The sequence below is a fragment of the Mirounga leonina genome, unplaced genomic scaffold (assembly GCF_011800145.1).
Source record: "Mirounga leonina isolate KUSES-001 unplaced genomic scaffold, KU_Mleo_1.0 Mir_154, whole genome shotgun sequence".
NCBI lineage: Eukaryota > Metazoa > Chordata > Mammalia > Carnivora > Phocidae > Mirounga > Mirounga leonina.
Window position 1 is genome coordinate 47,269,672 of NW_023270389.1, and position 17,225 is coordinate 47,286,896.

General features: G+C 39.0%; 1 protein-coding gene across 1 annotated transcript in view; it reads right to left on the reverse strand.

Annotated features, from left to right (window-relative positions):
• Positions 1–17,225, reverse strand: part of AXDND1 (axonemal dynein light chain domain containing 1) — a 106,814-nt gene that overhangs the window by 35,833 nt on the left and 53,756 nt on the right. Inside the window, exons 14-18 of the mRNA XM_035010691.1 lie at positions 15,940–16,012; positions 13,411–13,645; positions 8,729–8,930; positions 7,821–7,914; positions 75–274 (exon numbers count right to left, since the gene is read on the reverse strand). Coding sequence (XP_034866582.1) covers positions 75–274; positions 7,821–7,914; positions 8,729–8,930; positions 13,411–13,645; positions 15,940–16,012 — 804 coding nt within the window. The remainder of the gene's footprint in view (positions 1–74; positions 275–7,820; positions 7,915–8,728; positions 8,931–13,410; positions 13,646–15,939; positions 16,013–17,225) is intronic.

A 17,225-nucleotide genomic window follows, 5' to 3' on the forward strand; every position in this document is an offset into this window, starting at 1 on the left:
TTGCCCTTATCTACTCTCTTTATGTCACATTTAATCTTCAAAAGGATAGTAATAAAACAGCCAGATAGTTTCACCTGCTCAAATAGCTGGAATATTGCGCCAACTTTCTGGCCAGTGCAATCGCATCTAGCTCTAACTTTGCAACTCCTAGATCATGTTTCTCAGCACTTTCTTTCCTCAAATTTGGGAGAGTGTTTTGGTCAGTACAGTCAGGTACCATTAAAATCAGCAAGCTTACCATCCACTGGATCATAGATATATGCAATTCATCCATCTGTTAAAAAGTGATTATAACATAAATGACTCATTTTAAAAATCAAATAGTGAAAAACATACCAAATTTAAAAAGAGAAATCACATCTGTGTCCAACTTTTAACAACACTCTCATTCTTAATGACATCAAATCATCACTACTCTGATTTTGTTCTTTTGTTCACTATACTAGATTAAACTACCCTCCTCCTCCTCTTTAGCTTGGTCAAGGGTATTAACCCATTAAAGTTGCAGTTCCCCGATTGTGTACCAAGGCACTGAAGGGCTCTGCAGCAAACTGTCAAGGATGCCATAGGATTTTAAATTCTTGAGGGAAGTCATAGTGATGTGTGACATCAATCAACACAGCATGAACTTGACATAGTTCACAGTTCCAACATTAGATGCACTGTTATCACTTCTGATGACATCTTACCTTTGCAAAGCTGGTTTTATTGATGGTTGTGTGGTTTAAAAAAAAAAAAAAAAAACAAGTACTTTGGGAAAATCAAGGTACAACAGGGTGGCACTGTCCAACCTGGTTCCAAGGTTAGAGAAGTTGTACAATGTCCAAATACATATGTTCCATTGGTAAGTAATTCTGATTAGAAGAGAATAAAATAAAAGGTTCTTTTTTTTCAGTGTATGTGTATCTAATAAGTTAAATTAAGACATTAAATTTTAGGGATGCCTGGGTGGCTCAGTTGGTTAAGCATCTGACTTCGGCTCAGGTCATGATCCCAGGGTTCTGGGATCGAGCCCCACATCAGGCTCCTTGCTTGGGGGGGAGCCTGCTTCTCCCTCTGCCTGCCGCTCCCCCTGCTTGTGCTCACTCACTCTCACTCGTTCTGTCTCTGACAAAATAAATTTTAAAAAAATAAATTTTTAAAAAAAGACATTGGGCGCCTGGGTGGCTCAGTTGGTTAAGCGACTGCCTTCGGCTCAGGTCATGATCCTGGAGTCCCGGGATCGAGTCCCACATCGGGCTCCCTGCTCGGCGGGGAGTCTGCTTCTCCCTCTGACCCTCCTCCCTCTCATGCTCTCTGTCTCTCATTCTCTCTGTCTCAAATAAATAAATAAAATCTTTAAAAAAAAAATTTAAAAAAATAAAGAAAAAATAAAAAAAGACATTAAATTTTACAAAGCTTATTTGAGCAAACGATTAGAATCAGGCAGCATCAAAACCAAAAAATGGTTAGGGGCATTCTGCTGGCAGGGGCCAGGAAAAAGATTTTAAAAGAGAAGATGTTAAAGCAGAGCAAAGAAATTATTTAATTGGCTATAACTCAAATGTTTGCCTTATTTGGGAAAATTTAGTTATTTGGCTGTTCTAATAGTTGTTCTTGAGTTTCATTTTTCCATAATCAAGAAAATCTAGTTGAATATGAAGAGTTCCTGAGTTTTGTTTTCTTAGATTCAAGTGCATGGACTCTGGTTTGGGTTTGTTTATAGAGGTTACCACAGGCACAAGGGCTACCCCAGTCTAAAGGCCTCCTTGTTTAAGTGTTTTAACATGTATTACTTTTCCAAACAGTTACTAAGTTATTAGCACAGAAATATTTAGTAAGTTGTTTGAACCTACCTACTTAATAAACTGAACTCTGAGGTATTTATTTTAGTTTAGGAGTATGAAAATACCGAGGCACAAAGGGCAGTGTGAACCGGTCAAGTTTGGGAACCTCTGCATTATGCTATTTGCGGAGGCTGGGACCAAAAAATCAAACGCAGAAAACTTTATGAAATGCAAACATCTAAGCACACCATACCCTTCAAATGCTCTATCCCCTTTCTCTGTTGGTGAGTTCCTCAGTCCTCTTCTCTAGGCTTAAACATGACCTACTCTGAGAAGTTTTTTTAACTTTGACTGGCTTTAATTTGCTCCTTTCCCACGTTTCTATGGTACTTTGTACACCTCTATTATAACAGTTTGCACATCTGTGACCTCAATTAGCCTGTGCGTCTCTTTAAGACATGGGCCATCATTTTATCCCTCAAAACCACATACAGTACTTGGCAGAGAATTAAGTGCTTAACAGATGTTTGTTAGAGGGACAAATAAAAATCAAACTTGGTAGCCCATCTGGTAGTAAAACCCAAGCCCCCCACCTCAGAAGGAAAGGTTGTTAATGACCTAAAGCAATGTTGAACAGTGTATTTTTACACCTTAATTGACACATCAGGAACAGGGCAACTCTTCCGAGGAATGGTTTAAAAAGACTGTTATCCCATTTCACAAGTCAAAAGATATGCCCCCCCCCCACATTCATAAGATATGCCCCTGCTGCTTCTCAAAGTAAATAAATTCCTAACTGTTCTTTCTTATACCAATGCCCTGGATTTTACTGTCATTGAAAGAACTAATTTGTGCTTACATAAAATATTAATCAATCCTTGAACTGTCCCTAATAAACAAACAGAAAAATGTTATCTTCATTTCAGAGTTATATTGGAGAGATTAAATGATAGAATCTAGGACATGCAATAATTCATGTGAATTTAAAATTAGAATCAAATTACACACAAAAGTATATCTTTTACTTTCGCAAAGATGTGAAAGCATTCTTTGTAATTAGAGAGTACGTATGATAACTTTTATTGTGATCCTGATACAAAATTCATAAGAGAATTTTTAATGAATTAAGTGATTTTCTTTTAGGAAAAGACTTATTCCAAATTCACTAATCTTGTCAGGGATGACAAGTAGCTAGCTACTTAGCTAACTTCTAGCTGATTTTTTTAATCATAAATAATTTGTCCCGGGTGCCTGGGTGGCTTAGTTGGTTAAGCGACTGCCTTCGGCTCAGGTCATGATCCTGGAGTCCCTGGATCGAGTCCCGCATCGGGCTCCCTGCTCAGCTGGGGGTCTGCTTCTCCCTCTGACCCTCCTCCTTCTCATGCTCTCTGTCTCTCATTCTCTCTCTCTCAAATAAATAAATAAAAAATCTTTAAAAAAAAAAAAAAGAAATACTAAAAAAAAATAATAATAATTTGTCCCTTCAAAATATAAGTGATATTTAATAATGAGTAAGAGAAATTTATGTTATGGGCAGGTCATTTTGAAAATGGATAAGAAGAATTTCCACCTTGGTATGATTTTGCTGCTGACAATGACACATAGCTCACTTTTTAAAACTTTCAAATTTATTTTTTTAAAGATTTTATTTATTTATTTGACAGAGAGAGACACAGCAAGAGAGGGAACACAAGCAGGGGGAGTGGGAGAGGGAGAGGCAGGCTTTCCACTGAGCAGGGAGCCCAATGCGGGGCTCAATCCCAGGACCCTGGGATCATGACCTGAGCCGAAGGCAGATGCTTAACCGACTGAGCCACCCAGGCGCCCCTAAAACTTTCAAATTTATATACTTTAAAATCTGGAAATAAGTTTCTAATTGTTCTAAAATCTTATAATTAAAGTGTTTCAGCTGGCTGAGAATCTTTTGTTAAAATGTAGAAGTGCTCCATCGTCTAATGTCAGCAAGAACAACTGACATTAGAGTAGAGGGAAAATTTTACTAGTCAATTTAATAGAAACCTTTGCATAACACTGATGGAATTAAAGGATGAGTCTTATTATTTAATAAATACAGTCAATAAAGCACTTCTTCAATTTCGATTCATTTTTCTTTGTGAGCTATCATTTCAGAATGACAGTCCTTAAAAGCAAGTGCTGAAGCTGACCTTCAAATGACTTTATCATTAAGTATTAACTTGTGATTATAAAAAATTATAAAACCTGTTCACTTACATCAGTTTTTTAACTATTACTAAAAATTATCTTAAAATGTTGTTTACTTCAACACAAAAATAGACTCAAAATGGATGAAAGACCTAAATATGAGACAGGAATCCATCAAAATCCTTGAGGAGAACACAGGCAGCAACCTCTTCAACCTCAGCCGCAGAAACTTCTTCCTAGAAACATCCCCAAAGGCAAGGGAAGCAAGGGCAAAAATGAACTATTGGGACTTCATCGAGATAAAAAGCTTTTGCACAGCAAAGGAAACAGTCAAAAAAAACAAAAAACAACGACAGAATGGGAGAAGATATTTGCAAATGTCTTATCAGATAAAGGGCTAGTAACTAAAATCTATAAAGAACTTATCAAACTCAACACCCAAAGAACAAAGAATCCAGTCAAGAAATGGGCAGAAGACATGAACAGACATTTTTCCAAAGAAGACATCCAAATGGCCAACAGACACATGAAAAAATGCCCAACATTGCTCAGCATCAGGGAAATCCAAATCAAAACCTCAATGAGATACCACCTCACACCAATCAGAATGACTAAAATTAACAAGTCAGGAAATGACACATGTTGGGGATGCTGAGAAAGGGGAACCCTCCTACACTGTTGGTGGGAATGTAAGCTGGTACAGCCACTCTGGAAAACAGTATGGAGGTTCCTCAAAAAGTTGAAAATAGAGCTACCCTATGACCCAGCAATTGCACTACTGGGTATTTACCCCAAAGATACAAATGTAGTGATCCAAAGGGGTACATGCACCCCAATGTTTATAGCAGCAATGTCCACAATAGCCAAACTATGGAAAGAGCCCAGATGTCCATTGACAGATGAATGGATAAAGAAGATGTGGTATATATATATACAATGGAATATTATGCAGCCATCAAGAAAAACGAAATCTTACCATTTGCAACGACGTGGATGGAACTGGAGGATATTATGTTGAGCGAAATAAGTCAATCAGAGAAAGACAAGTATCATATGATCTCACTGATATGAGGAATTTAAAAAACAAGACAGAGGATCATAGGGGAAGGGAGGAAAAAATGAAACAAGATGAAACCAGAGAGGGAAACAAACCATAAGATTAATCTCAGGAAACAAACTGAGGGTTGCTGGAGTGGTGGGGGATAGGAGGGATGGGGGTTGCTCGGTGATGGACATTGGGGAGGGTATGTGCTATGGTGAGCGCTGTGAATTGTGTAATTCTGATGAATCACAGACCTGTAAACAAATAATACATTATATGTTAAAAAAAAAAAAAAGATAGTAGCAAGGGAAAAATGAGGGGGGCAGAAATCGGAGGGGGAGACGAACCATGAGAGACTATGGACTCTGAGAAACAAACTGAGGGTTCTAGAGGGGAGGGGGGTGGGGGGATAGATTAGCCCGGTGATAGGTATTAAGGAGGGCAGGTACTGAATGGAGCACCGGGTGTTATACACAAACAATGAATCATGGAACACTACATCAAAAACTAATAATGTAATGTACGGTGACTAACATAACATAATAAAGTAAAATTAATTTTAAAAAAAGCTATTCAAGGAAAAAAATGTTGTTTACCTCATCCTGTTTCACTGTTTATATGTGTTTTATACATGTAAGTTAGGAATGACAAAGATCTTTTTGCTGATAGAGACACATGGTGAAAAGGGTTTGAAGATCAGTGTTTTAGCTTGTCAAGCAGCACAGAGTAGATGGAGTTATGATGTAAAAGAAAAAAAAAAACAAAACAAAACTGAAGGTAAGAAAATGAATCAGAAAGGAAAATGAATGGTGGGTGGAAAAAAGGCAAACTTTTCCATTTTTAAATAGTTATAGCAGTTAATATGGATATACACAGTTCCTCAAGGAATTTATAATCTTGCCAGTTTCCTACACACTTCAATTATAATATCATAATGTAGTGTTAAAATAGAGGTATATTATGGCTACTTTCTAAATAACCTTGTGCTACAAAGACTGAATTCCATAATATAAAAAAATTGAGTAAATGATTCCATGGAGATAAATACCTAACAGGAAACCGAGTATTTACCAAAGAAGGGGTCAGTGTAACAATACCATAAGACAACAGTGCTGGAATGTTCTTCCTTACTTCATTCAATAAGTATTTATTGAGTCTCATTATGTGACAATACTATGCTACCCTTTTTCTTAATTTTGGTTGTCTTCCAAGTTATAGAAATTTCTCTTAAGTCTGGGGATCCCCTGGATTCATTCTTCCAGTCTTAATATATTTGCTCCTCAACTCTTGGTGTCTATGTTTACAACATAGTTCATAGACTGTGATACAATGTAATACTTCGTAAATAGAATTCCCATATAACATCACAGTCTTTGCCTTTCAAATTCCTTTTTTTTAAAAGATTTTATTTGGGCGCCTGGGTGGCTCAGTTGGTTAAGCAACTGCCTTCGACTCAGGTCATGATCCTGGAGTCCCTGGATCGAGTCCCACATCGGGCTCCCTGCTCGGCAGGGAGTCTGCTTCGTCCTCTGACCCTATCCCCTCTCATGTGTTCTCTCTCTCTCATTCTCTCTCTCTCAAATAAATAAATAAAATCTTTTAAAAAAAATTTATTTATTTATTTGAGAGAGAGAGAGAGACCGAGAGAGAGAGACAGAGCATGAGTGGGGGTAGGAGGCAGAGGGAGAAGCGGACTCCCCACCAAGCAGAGAGCCAGTCACAGGGGTCCATCCCAGGACCCTGGGATCATGACCTTAGCTGAAGGCAGCTGCTTAACCAACTGAGCCACCCAGGCGCTCCTCAAATTCCTAATTTAAGCAATATTTAAGTGAATTAAGTTCATTTTACCAATTTTGTAAGATCAAATATTTGCATATTAAGTTTAATTATAATAAGAGATTCCTGTGTAAATCTAGATTATAATTAAGACTAGGCAGTAGGAGTAAATGAAGTAAACTATGCCTTTGGAAATTATTATTTCATGTTGTGCTGGTTAAGAAGTCCACAGGTTCAGGGGCGCCTGGGTGGCTCAATCGGTTGACCGTCTGGCTCTTGATTTTGGGCTCAGGGCATGATCACAGGCTGTAAGATCCATCCCCACATCTGGCTCTGTGCTCAGTGGGGAGTCTGCTTGAGATTCTCTCTCCCTCTCCCTCTCCCTCTGCCCCTCCCCCTGCTCATGTGTGCTCTCTCTCTCTCTCTAAAATAAATAAATAAATCTTAAAAAAAAAAAGAAGTTCACAGGTTTTGTGCTAAAAATTATAGACTAATAATACTGTGGCATCCTGTCTTTCTTCTTAATATGTTTCGTCATCCTTCAGCCAGGCAGGAGCACCAACATAAATCCTTAAAATGTTCACATTCCAGATTAATACTATTAAGGGGGAAAAAATCAGTATACTGAGTAAAGAGCAAAGATAATTAGAACTCGAAACTTTTGATCATCTCTGAAACTTCATTCCAAATGCAGGAACATACTACATTTAAAAATCCCTGCAGGGCGCCTGGGTGGCTCAGTTGGTTAAGCAACTGCCTTCGGCTCAGGTCATGATCCCAGGGTCCTGAGATCAAGTCCCATGTCGGGCTGCCTGCTCAGCGGGGAGCCTGCTTCTCCCTCTCCCTCCGCCTGCCACTCCCCCTGCTTATGCTCTCTCTCATTGTCAAATAAATAAATAAAATCTTTAAAAAAAAAAAAAATCCCTGCAAATCATGAGTAATTATATCACAAAAGTTCCCATTTTGCCCTCCTAACCTCCTGCTTCAGCTGGATGGGCATGACCTAGTCTTTCCTTGATGAAAACTCCCAGCCAAGGCAAAATATAATTTCACAAACCCCTACAAGTACATACATGGCGCTGAAGTTCAATGTTACCATTGTTAATCTCATTGCTTATCTTCAAAAGCCACTGTTGAATCATGTTAAATATTTGTGCTTGGAGTACCCTGAAGGAAAAAATCAAGTAAAATAAATATAAGATATACTTAGAGTGTAAAAGTCTATCAGCTAAAAGAAAGGGTTTTATTTGGCGGGGCCTAGGAAATGTAGGTGTTGACAACTATTTGAGAATTCAGGGAAAGGGGAATCAAAGCCCTGAATTACCTGGTAGAATGGCTTACTCACTATCACAGCCTTCCTAACCGTGGGCAGGTAGCAACTGGCATGATGCACTTTGAACAAGGTAGATCTTACCTTCAGTGCTAGCTCTCTATTGTAAAAACTCAGACTCATACCCTTTATATTCACTTCTAGGCAGTGAGACCACAAAATGAGAAGAGTGAATTTTTAAATTCTCAAGAGATCAATTTCCAACGGGAGAGTGTGAGGAGCAAAGTTGATCCACCCTCACAGTGAAGCTGGTGAGAATTATTTTAAAAACAAAACAAAACCAAAACACTGAAAGCCTCTAGAAACGTCCTAAAGACAAAGAGCAACTGAAGAAACGTGTCTTCAAGACAATCTATGAAAATTCAGTAAAAAAGGCAAGATCCTATGGTATTTAAAAACAAGACTACCCTCCTCTTTCCGCTGTCAGCTCAGTGAGGCAGAAACTCCACTCTAGACTGCTGCAGCCAAGAACACAGAACTCCCTCCCTCACCCTCCAGCTCCCAGTCAGAGGGCTTTCTTCCTGGGAGGCACAAGAATTCCAAGGCTTCTATATGTGACCCCAGTTGCCTGTTGCTGAGGCTAGGTACTGGGAAAATGCAGCTGAGAAGTGGGGATTCCCTTCCATCCAGCAGAAAGCTGTGGGAACTTACGGGCCAGAATCCACATCCATATACTGAGGAACGGTACCAATAATGTTTATTGATGCATCCAACTGAGATTTCATTTCATTAACTTTTTCATTAACTCCTTCCCATTCTTCATGAAGCATTTCAGGAAACTCCAGGACATTTGCCAACTTGAAAGAACAGAATTCTAGAGAACTAACCAAACTTGGAATAATTTTAGAGATACCTAGAAAAGTGAGAAAAGTACTAACTTTTAAAAGTATTCGTAAGTCTACCATTGCAATAATAAATTACAAAAATACTAAAGGATAGGGGCATATCTTCTTTTCATCTTTTTATTATCCTACAGTTTAGGCCCTAGCAGAGACTCTTGCAAAGAATAGTTCTTAAACAAATGTTTAGTGAATAAACACGGTGCAGTCAGTGCTGTTCTGACTGATGGACTATTTATTTCTTTGATGACAGTTTATACCCTTAAGTTTCTTGTCTTCTCAGCTGAGAACCAAATGCATTAAACTCAGAAACTACAAATTACAGTTTTCTATAATAGGCATTAATTCACTCATTCTGTTAAGAAGATAATGATGATAAACAGCTTCTTTGTGATTATAGGATAGTTGATAACAGAAATGAGAATAGTCTAGTATTTGAGTCATTTTTTAGGTCATTGTTCAGGTTTTCATGAAGCTTATAGTTTTGGTCTGAACAAGGATTGAGTCTGGATCCTAATCTTTGACCGATTCACTGTGAAAATATTGGCAAATTACCCCCTCTATACCTCTGTCTTATCTCATTTGCAAAATAAGAGATGAAATGCTCCCATCTTAAGGGTGCGTGGGTGGCCCAGTCGGTTAAGCATCTGCCTTCAGCTCAGGTCATGATCCCAGGGTCCTGGGATAGAGTCCCACATTAGGCTGTCTGCTCAGCAGGGAGTCTGCTTCTCCCCTCTCCCTTTCACTCTCCCTCTGTGTTTTCCCTCTCTCTCTAATAAAAAATAAAATCTTAAAAAAAAAGAAATGCTCCCACCTTAGAGATTTATAAAGAGGAATAGTTAAAAAGCAAACTTTTTCTTGTCCTTGATGAAAATATTTTACTGCCTTCATCAGTAAACTTTGATCTCTTATGAGTATTCAAACTGATCTGTTAATTTCACTATCATTCATCATTTTGACTTACTCATTTATTTTAAACCATTTACTACTTCATTTTTTCTCTGCCCACTATATAGTCTCATGGAGAAGTATTAGCATCTTATCTCTAACTACATTACTGAGGCTATAGATAATTAAGATTGTGTTTTCCCAATGGAAGTAGTTTTATATTGAACAACAGTGCCAATCAATGGACCAGGGTTACCTAAACACTTTACTGGGAAGGATTCTTTTTTTCTTTTTTTTTTAATTTTAAGTAGGCTCCATGCCCAACATGGGCTTGAACTCATGACCCTGAGATCAAGAGTCACATGCTCTACTAACTGAGCCAGCCAGTCAACCTACCTGGGAAGGATTCTTAAGTAACACATGATGCAAGTCATGTGAGTAAAGTCATCATTCTCATGAAATATAGTATCATCCAGGGTCTCAAATTATCTCTAGAGTTTCTCACACACAATGTCCAACATCAAGAAACAGTCAAGAATATGAGAAGAATTGACTCTTGTGAGTCAAGACAAAATACAGACAATAAAAAAAAAAGACCTATAGGAGAACCAGATAGTACCAAATTATCAGGCATGGACTTTACAATTAACTGTGAGCAGAACAGAAAGCCAAGAAGTACACCCACGCTTATATGGTCAATTAATCTATGACAAAGGAGGCAAGTATATATGATGGGGAAAAGACAGTCTCTTTGATAAATGGTGCTGGGAAAACTGGACAGCTGCATGCAAAAGAATGAAATTGGACCACTGTCTTACACCATGCACAAAAATAAACACAAAATGGATTAAAGAATAAATGTAAGACCTGAAACCATAAAACTCCTAGAAGAAAACAGGCAGTAATCTACTACAAAGCAACAGTAATCAAGACAGTTGGTACTGGCACAAGGACAGACATCCAGATCAATGGAATAGAATTCAAAATCCAGAAATAAACCCATACATCTATGGTCAACTAATTTTTGACAAGAGTGTCAAAGACCACTAAATGTGGAAACTGTGGTCTTTCTAACAAATGGTAGTGGGATAACTGGATATCCACATGCAAAAGAAGCCTTTACCTCACACTATATACAAAAATTAACTCAAAATGGTCAAATACCATAATATAAGAGCAAAAACTACAAAACTCTTAGATGGACACATTAGGGGTAAACTTCATGACTTTAAATTTGGCAAAGGATTCAAAGACATGGCACTGAAAGCACAAACAAAAAAAAGAAAAAATAGATAAATTGGACTTCATCAAAATTTAAAGTTTTGCACTGCAAAGGACACCATCAAAAAAAATGAAAAAACAAAAACAGCCCACGGATTAAGAGAAAATATTTACAATTCATATATCTGAAAAAACACTTGTATCTAGAGTATATAAAGAACTCTAACAACTCAATAGAAGAAAGACAAAAACCCCAATTAAAATATGGACAAAGGATCTGAATAGACATTTCTCCAAAGAAGATAGACAAATGGCTAATAAGCCTTAAAAAGGTGCTCAACATCAGTAGTCATCAGAAAAACATGAATCAAAATCAAAAGTCAGATAACAAGTGATGGCAAGGATGTGGAAAAATCAAAGCCCTCAAACACTAGGGGTGGGTATTTAAAATGATCCTGCTTTGGGGTGCCTGGGTGGCTCAGTCGTTAAGTGTCTGCCTTTGGCTCAGGTCATAATCCCAGGGTCCTAGGATCGAGCCCCGCATCAGGCTCCCTGCTCAGCGGGAAGCCTGCTTCTCCCTCTCCCATTCCCCCTGCTTATTATGTTCCCTCTCTCGCTGTGTCTCTCTCTGTCAAATAAATAAAAATCTTTTAAAAAATAAAAATAAAATGATCCGGCCTGGGGTGCCTGAGTGGCTCAGTCGTTAAGCGTCTGCCTCTGGCTCGGGTCATGATCCTGGAGTCCTGGGATCAAGTCCCACATTGGGCTCCCCGCTCAGCGGGAAGTCGGCTTCTCCCTCCAACACTCCCCCCTCTCATGCTCTCTGTCTCTCTCTCTCATTCTCTCACTCACAAATAAATAAATAAAATCTTTAAAAAAAAAAAAAAAAGCAGGCGCCTGGGTGGCTCAGTTGGTTAAGCGACTGCCTTCGGCTCAGGTCATGATCCTGGAGTCCCTGGATCGAGTCCCACATCGGGCTCCCTGCTAGGCAGGGAGTCTGTTTCTCCCTCTGACCCTCCCCCCTCTCTCTCATTCTCTCTCTCTCAAATAAATAAATAAAATCTTTAAAAAAAAAGCATCTGCCTTCAGCTCAAGTCATGATCCCAGGGTCCTGGGATCGGGCCCCAAGTCACGCTCCCTGCTCTGCTTCTCCCTCTCCTCTGCCCCTTGCTATGCTCATGCGAGCATATGCTCTCTCTCTCTCTCAAATAAAAAAAAAGTGGAAGCAACACAAATGTCCATCAATGGATGAAATGATAAACAAAATGCAATATACACATACAATGGAATATTATTCCATCATAAAGATTAATAGAGCACTGACAAATGCTAAAACATAGGTGAACGTTTAAAACATTATGCTATGTGAAAGAAGTCAGTCATAAAACATCATATACTATATAATTCCATTCATATGAAAGTCGAGACTAGAGAAATCTACAGAGATAAAAAGTCTGGGATGGGAGGACAAAAGGGCTATAGCTAATGGGTACAGTGCTTCTTTTGAGGTTTATTTTGATGAAAATATTCTAAAATTGACTGTGGTAATGGTGGCACAAATCTGTGAATGTACTAAAAATCATCAAATTATATACTTTAAATGGGAAATTATATTGCATATGAATTATATCTCAAAAAAGCAGTGCTCAGGGACGCCTGGGTGGTTCAGCTGGTTAAGCGGCTGCCTTCGGCTCAGGTCATGATCCTAAGGTCCTGGGATTGAGCCCCACATCAGGCTCCTTGCTCAGCGGGGAGCCTGCTTCTTCCTCTGCCTGCCACTCCCCCTGCTTGTGCTCTCTCTCTGATTTAAAAAAAAAAAAAAAAAGCAGTGCTCAATGCTTTATTTTGCTTGATTTTTAAAACCATACGTAACATTATTTAGATTTTAAATATTAACTGTATTACAAATAATAGTCACTATTAAAATGTTTTATAATGTCGGGCGCCTGGGTGGCTCAGTTGGTTAAGCGACTGCCTTCGGCTCAGGTCATGATCCTGGAGTCCTGGGATGGAGTCCCGCATCGGGCTTCCTGCTCAGCAGGGAGTCTGCTTCTCCCTCTGACCCTCCTCCCTCTCCTGCTGTCTGTCTCTCACTCCCTCTCTCAAATAAATAAATAAAATCTTTAAAAAAAAAAATGTTTTGGGGCGCCTGGGTGGCTCAGTCGTTGAGCGTCTGCCTTCGGCTCAGGTCATGATCCCAGGGTCCTGGGATCGATCCCCGCATCGGGCTCCCTGCTCGGCAGGGAGTCTGCTTCTCCCTCTCCAACTCCCCCTGCTTGTGTTCCCTCTCTCGCTGTGTCTCTCTCTGTCAAATAAATAAATAAAATCTTAAAAAAAAAAAAATGTTTTATAATGTCAAGCAACATATCATTGTTTTTTTCTTACCATTATCCCCATTTATTCTTATTTCAAATTCTTTGTACAGTCTTCCTATGGTTTTCACAATTTCCTTCATGTGCTCTTGCTCTGGTGGCATCTCCCCCTCCATACTTTTATGGCGATTCAATATCCCAAACCCAACATCTGTCCAGTTTTCTTGTAAATGTTTAATAATCTTGAGAGAATCATACTTTGACACTAGAAAATCCCCAGTATACTTGTCTTTATCTTCATTCAACATCTAGAGAATGAAAGGGGGTGAGGAAATTAGACTATTATTCACTAATGATTTCATCAAAGTCTACCCAGATCCTTATTTCCCAATGACTGCCAATTATTTTAGAGTTATATGCCCTATTATTATTTGTTCATACAATTTTTTTCATGTGACATAATTTTATTTTTAAAATTAAAGTGGGGGCACCTGGGTGGCTCATTCGGTTAAGCATCTGCCTTCGGCTCAGGTCATGATCCCAGGGTTCTGGGATCGAGCCCCACATCGGGCTCCCTGCTCAGCAGGGAGCTTGCTTCTCCCACTCCCCCTGCCTGCCGTTCCCCCTGCTTGTGCTCTCTTTCTATCAAATAAATAAATAAAATCTTTAAAAAAAATTAAAGTGAATTTAAATTCAGTATAATATCCTGTAAGATAACCCATATTTTACCAGTTGAAAATAATTATATTAAATCCTATATGGGTAAAAATGAATGACAAGGAAATAAGGACCAGAGAGCTGAGCATGTTTAATTACTACCTGCTTTGGTGAGGGTATCACATATCTGTTTACATGATCCCCACTGGACTGGGAAAGTTGCTAGAATGTATAGGTTGTGTTTTATTTGTCTAGCCCAGAGTCCAAGTCCTATAATAAAGTGCAATTTACATAATTGTGACCCAGATAATGCAAACAAATCACCCATGCTTCAAAAAGAGTAATCAGTACAGGGAAGCAATGTAGCAGAGCAATTAAGGGCAAGGATTTTGGGGGTGGAGAGACCTGGACTCATTCTGACTCCACCACTTACCATTTATAGACAACTTAGGCAAGTGACTTAACATTTCTAAGCTTCCCTTTTGCATCTGCGAGACGGGGACCATAAAACCTGCATGCGGCGGTTGCAGTGAAGAATAAGTACCATACTGTGTGGAAAGCACCTTCAGCCTGACAGCGTAAGTGCTTAATGAATGTGAATTATTATTACCCCTACGAAATAAAGCAGCATGACTTTTTTTCAATCTTACCTATGCAATGTCAAAATTAGCAGATAAAGAGTAGAGTCACTAAACCTGCTATATATAAACAGGACAACAAACATCAATTCTGAGAATATTCTGCTCCCGTCATTCCAAAAGACAAGAAAACAGCTTCCTTGGGATCTGGAGGAGACTTCACCCAGGCTGTGAGTCTGATACTCGCTTTGGAGGTATTTCTTTTTTTTTTTTTTAAGATGTTATTTATTTATTTATTTATTTGACAGAGAGAGACACAGCGAGAGAGGGAACACAAGCAGGGGGAGTGGCAGAGGGAGAAGCAGGCTCCCCGCAGAGCAGGGAGCCCGACGAGGGGCTCAATCCCAGGACCCTGGGATCATGACCTGAGCCGAAGGCAAACGCTTAACGACTGAGCCACCCAGGCGCCCCTGGAGGTATTTCAATATCTTACATATTTTCCTTTGCCAGACTGCTATGACATTATAGTAATTTGATTAATGAAAGCTATTTTCAAAGCTCAAACTCTTTTAAGAAGATATTATTAATAAACAAAGTGTAGTAAACACCTACAGTGGTATATTCTTCAGCCTTTGAAAGGAAGGAAATCCTGACACAGGCAACAAAACAGATGAGCCTTAAGGACATTATGCTGAAGGAAATAAGCCCATCACAAAGGGACAAATACTGTGATTCCAGACATATGATGTCTAGCGTAGTCAAATTTAGAGGGACAGAAAGTACAATGGTGGTTGCCAGGAGCTGGGGAAGGAGGGGATAGAGGGGGTTCTTGTTTCATGGGTAGAGTTTCAGTTTAAGAAGATGAAAAAATACTGGACATGGATGGTGGTGGTGGGTGCACAACGATGTAAATGTACTTAATGCCCCTGACCTGTACACCGAAAAATGACTAAGACGGTAAATGTGATGTTATGTATATACTGTACCACAAGTTTTAAAGAGATGTTATGAATTTTAAAAGTCCAAGTTGTCCTTAAGAGAGAAGGCAGGGACAGGAGAGGCACAAATGTCACTTATATCTGACGTTTAGAGGAGAGAATCAGAACTACCCTCACTGCCACCCAAGTATCTTTTCCCAGTTTTTTTCTGGCAGCCTAACTTTATTTGCCTCAAAAATCTAAAATAGAACTGAAAATAAAATATTTAAGTGTGTTTTTAAAAGCCCCTGGAATCTTGCTATTTTCTTTGTCTTTCATAAAACGCAGTATGGCATTCTGGAAGGATGAGGTGTGACTCAGTTGTAGGTGACGAGTGGCAAGCTTACAAACGGCATTTTGATTACCAAACGGTTTATTATAAAGTCTTACCTTTTGCCACTGCTTGAAATCTGAAATAATGGATTCGAATATGTTTTCTTTACTAGGAGATGAAATGTCTTTTCTATTGGAAAAAGGAAAAGGAGCAAGAGCAGGGTCTCAGAACAATGTATAAACAAAGAAAATCATGAATCCATATACTACAGAACAATATTAGGTTTCTCCCGAATGATTTTCAAACATGCCTTCCATCCTCATATGCATTCATCTTTAAATTTGCAAATATAAATATGATTTCAGGCTCCAACCAGCCCTGAGCAATCAAGTTACAGGGTCAGAGGCCATGAGAGTATTAAAAGGGTGGTCTCTGGGTCTTTGCCATCCAAAATTAGATCATCTTAAGAGCAATTCGGTTGAATACAGCAGACAAAACAATTTGTAAATAGAAGGGAAGCCTAATAAATAATTAAGACTCAGCATTTAGGTCAAGAGGCCCAACTTTTGGTAAGAAAGTTTCCTTTAGTATCTCTGAAGTCTTCACAAGGAGAAAGCTCTTGATAAAAGGTTCTGAAGAGAAAGAGAAATAAGAACCCCTGTCCCACCTCAGCTCCCCTCTCAGCTAAGAGTCAACAAACAGTAGAAACAGGGATGGCAGCAGCCAACAGCTTGGATATGTACCAGCTTCAGCTTCCAGAACTTCCAACTCTGCTAACTCGGAAACCTTAGAGGATCTGAAAAACTGAAACCATCGTCCTCAATTTGAAATGGAAATGGTACCTAAACATGTTTCCTCAACAGACAAAGCATCCTAAAGTAATTAAAAACCTTAGAAATCACTGAATCAAGCCTGCATTCAAAGTCCAGATTCCCACTAACTTTGGCTGCGATTTAATCATCCCACCTTGACTTAACTACTTTATAGGCAGCTTGTCCACTCTCAGATTTCTCTAATTGTTACACAGTATAATATCCAATCCAAGTCAATCACCTTATAATGGCCACCCATTGATTCTATTTCTCTGCATATGCACTATGTTACAGAATCTGCAGATGGATCTAGATATTCAGGGGCTCCAGTAATAATGACATAAGTTGATGTGATTTTAACAAGAGAGAAGAGAAGAGAAGGAGAAGAGAAGAGGAGAGGAGAGAAAAGTAAAACAGCTGAACAGAATGGAGGCAGCAGCAGGTGGGTAGAAGGAGCAGGATGGACCACAGAGATGGTTAGCACCAGAAACCACAAAACCACTCAAGCCCCTAGCAGGACTGCAGCCTTGGAAGGGCTGTTAGTTGCCTGACCAAATCAATGTTAGAGTCATCACAAGAGAAAAGAGAGG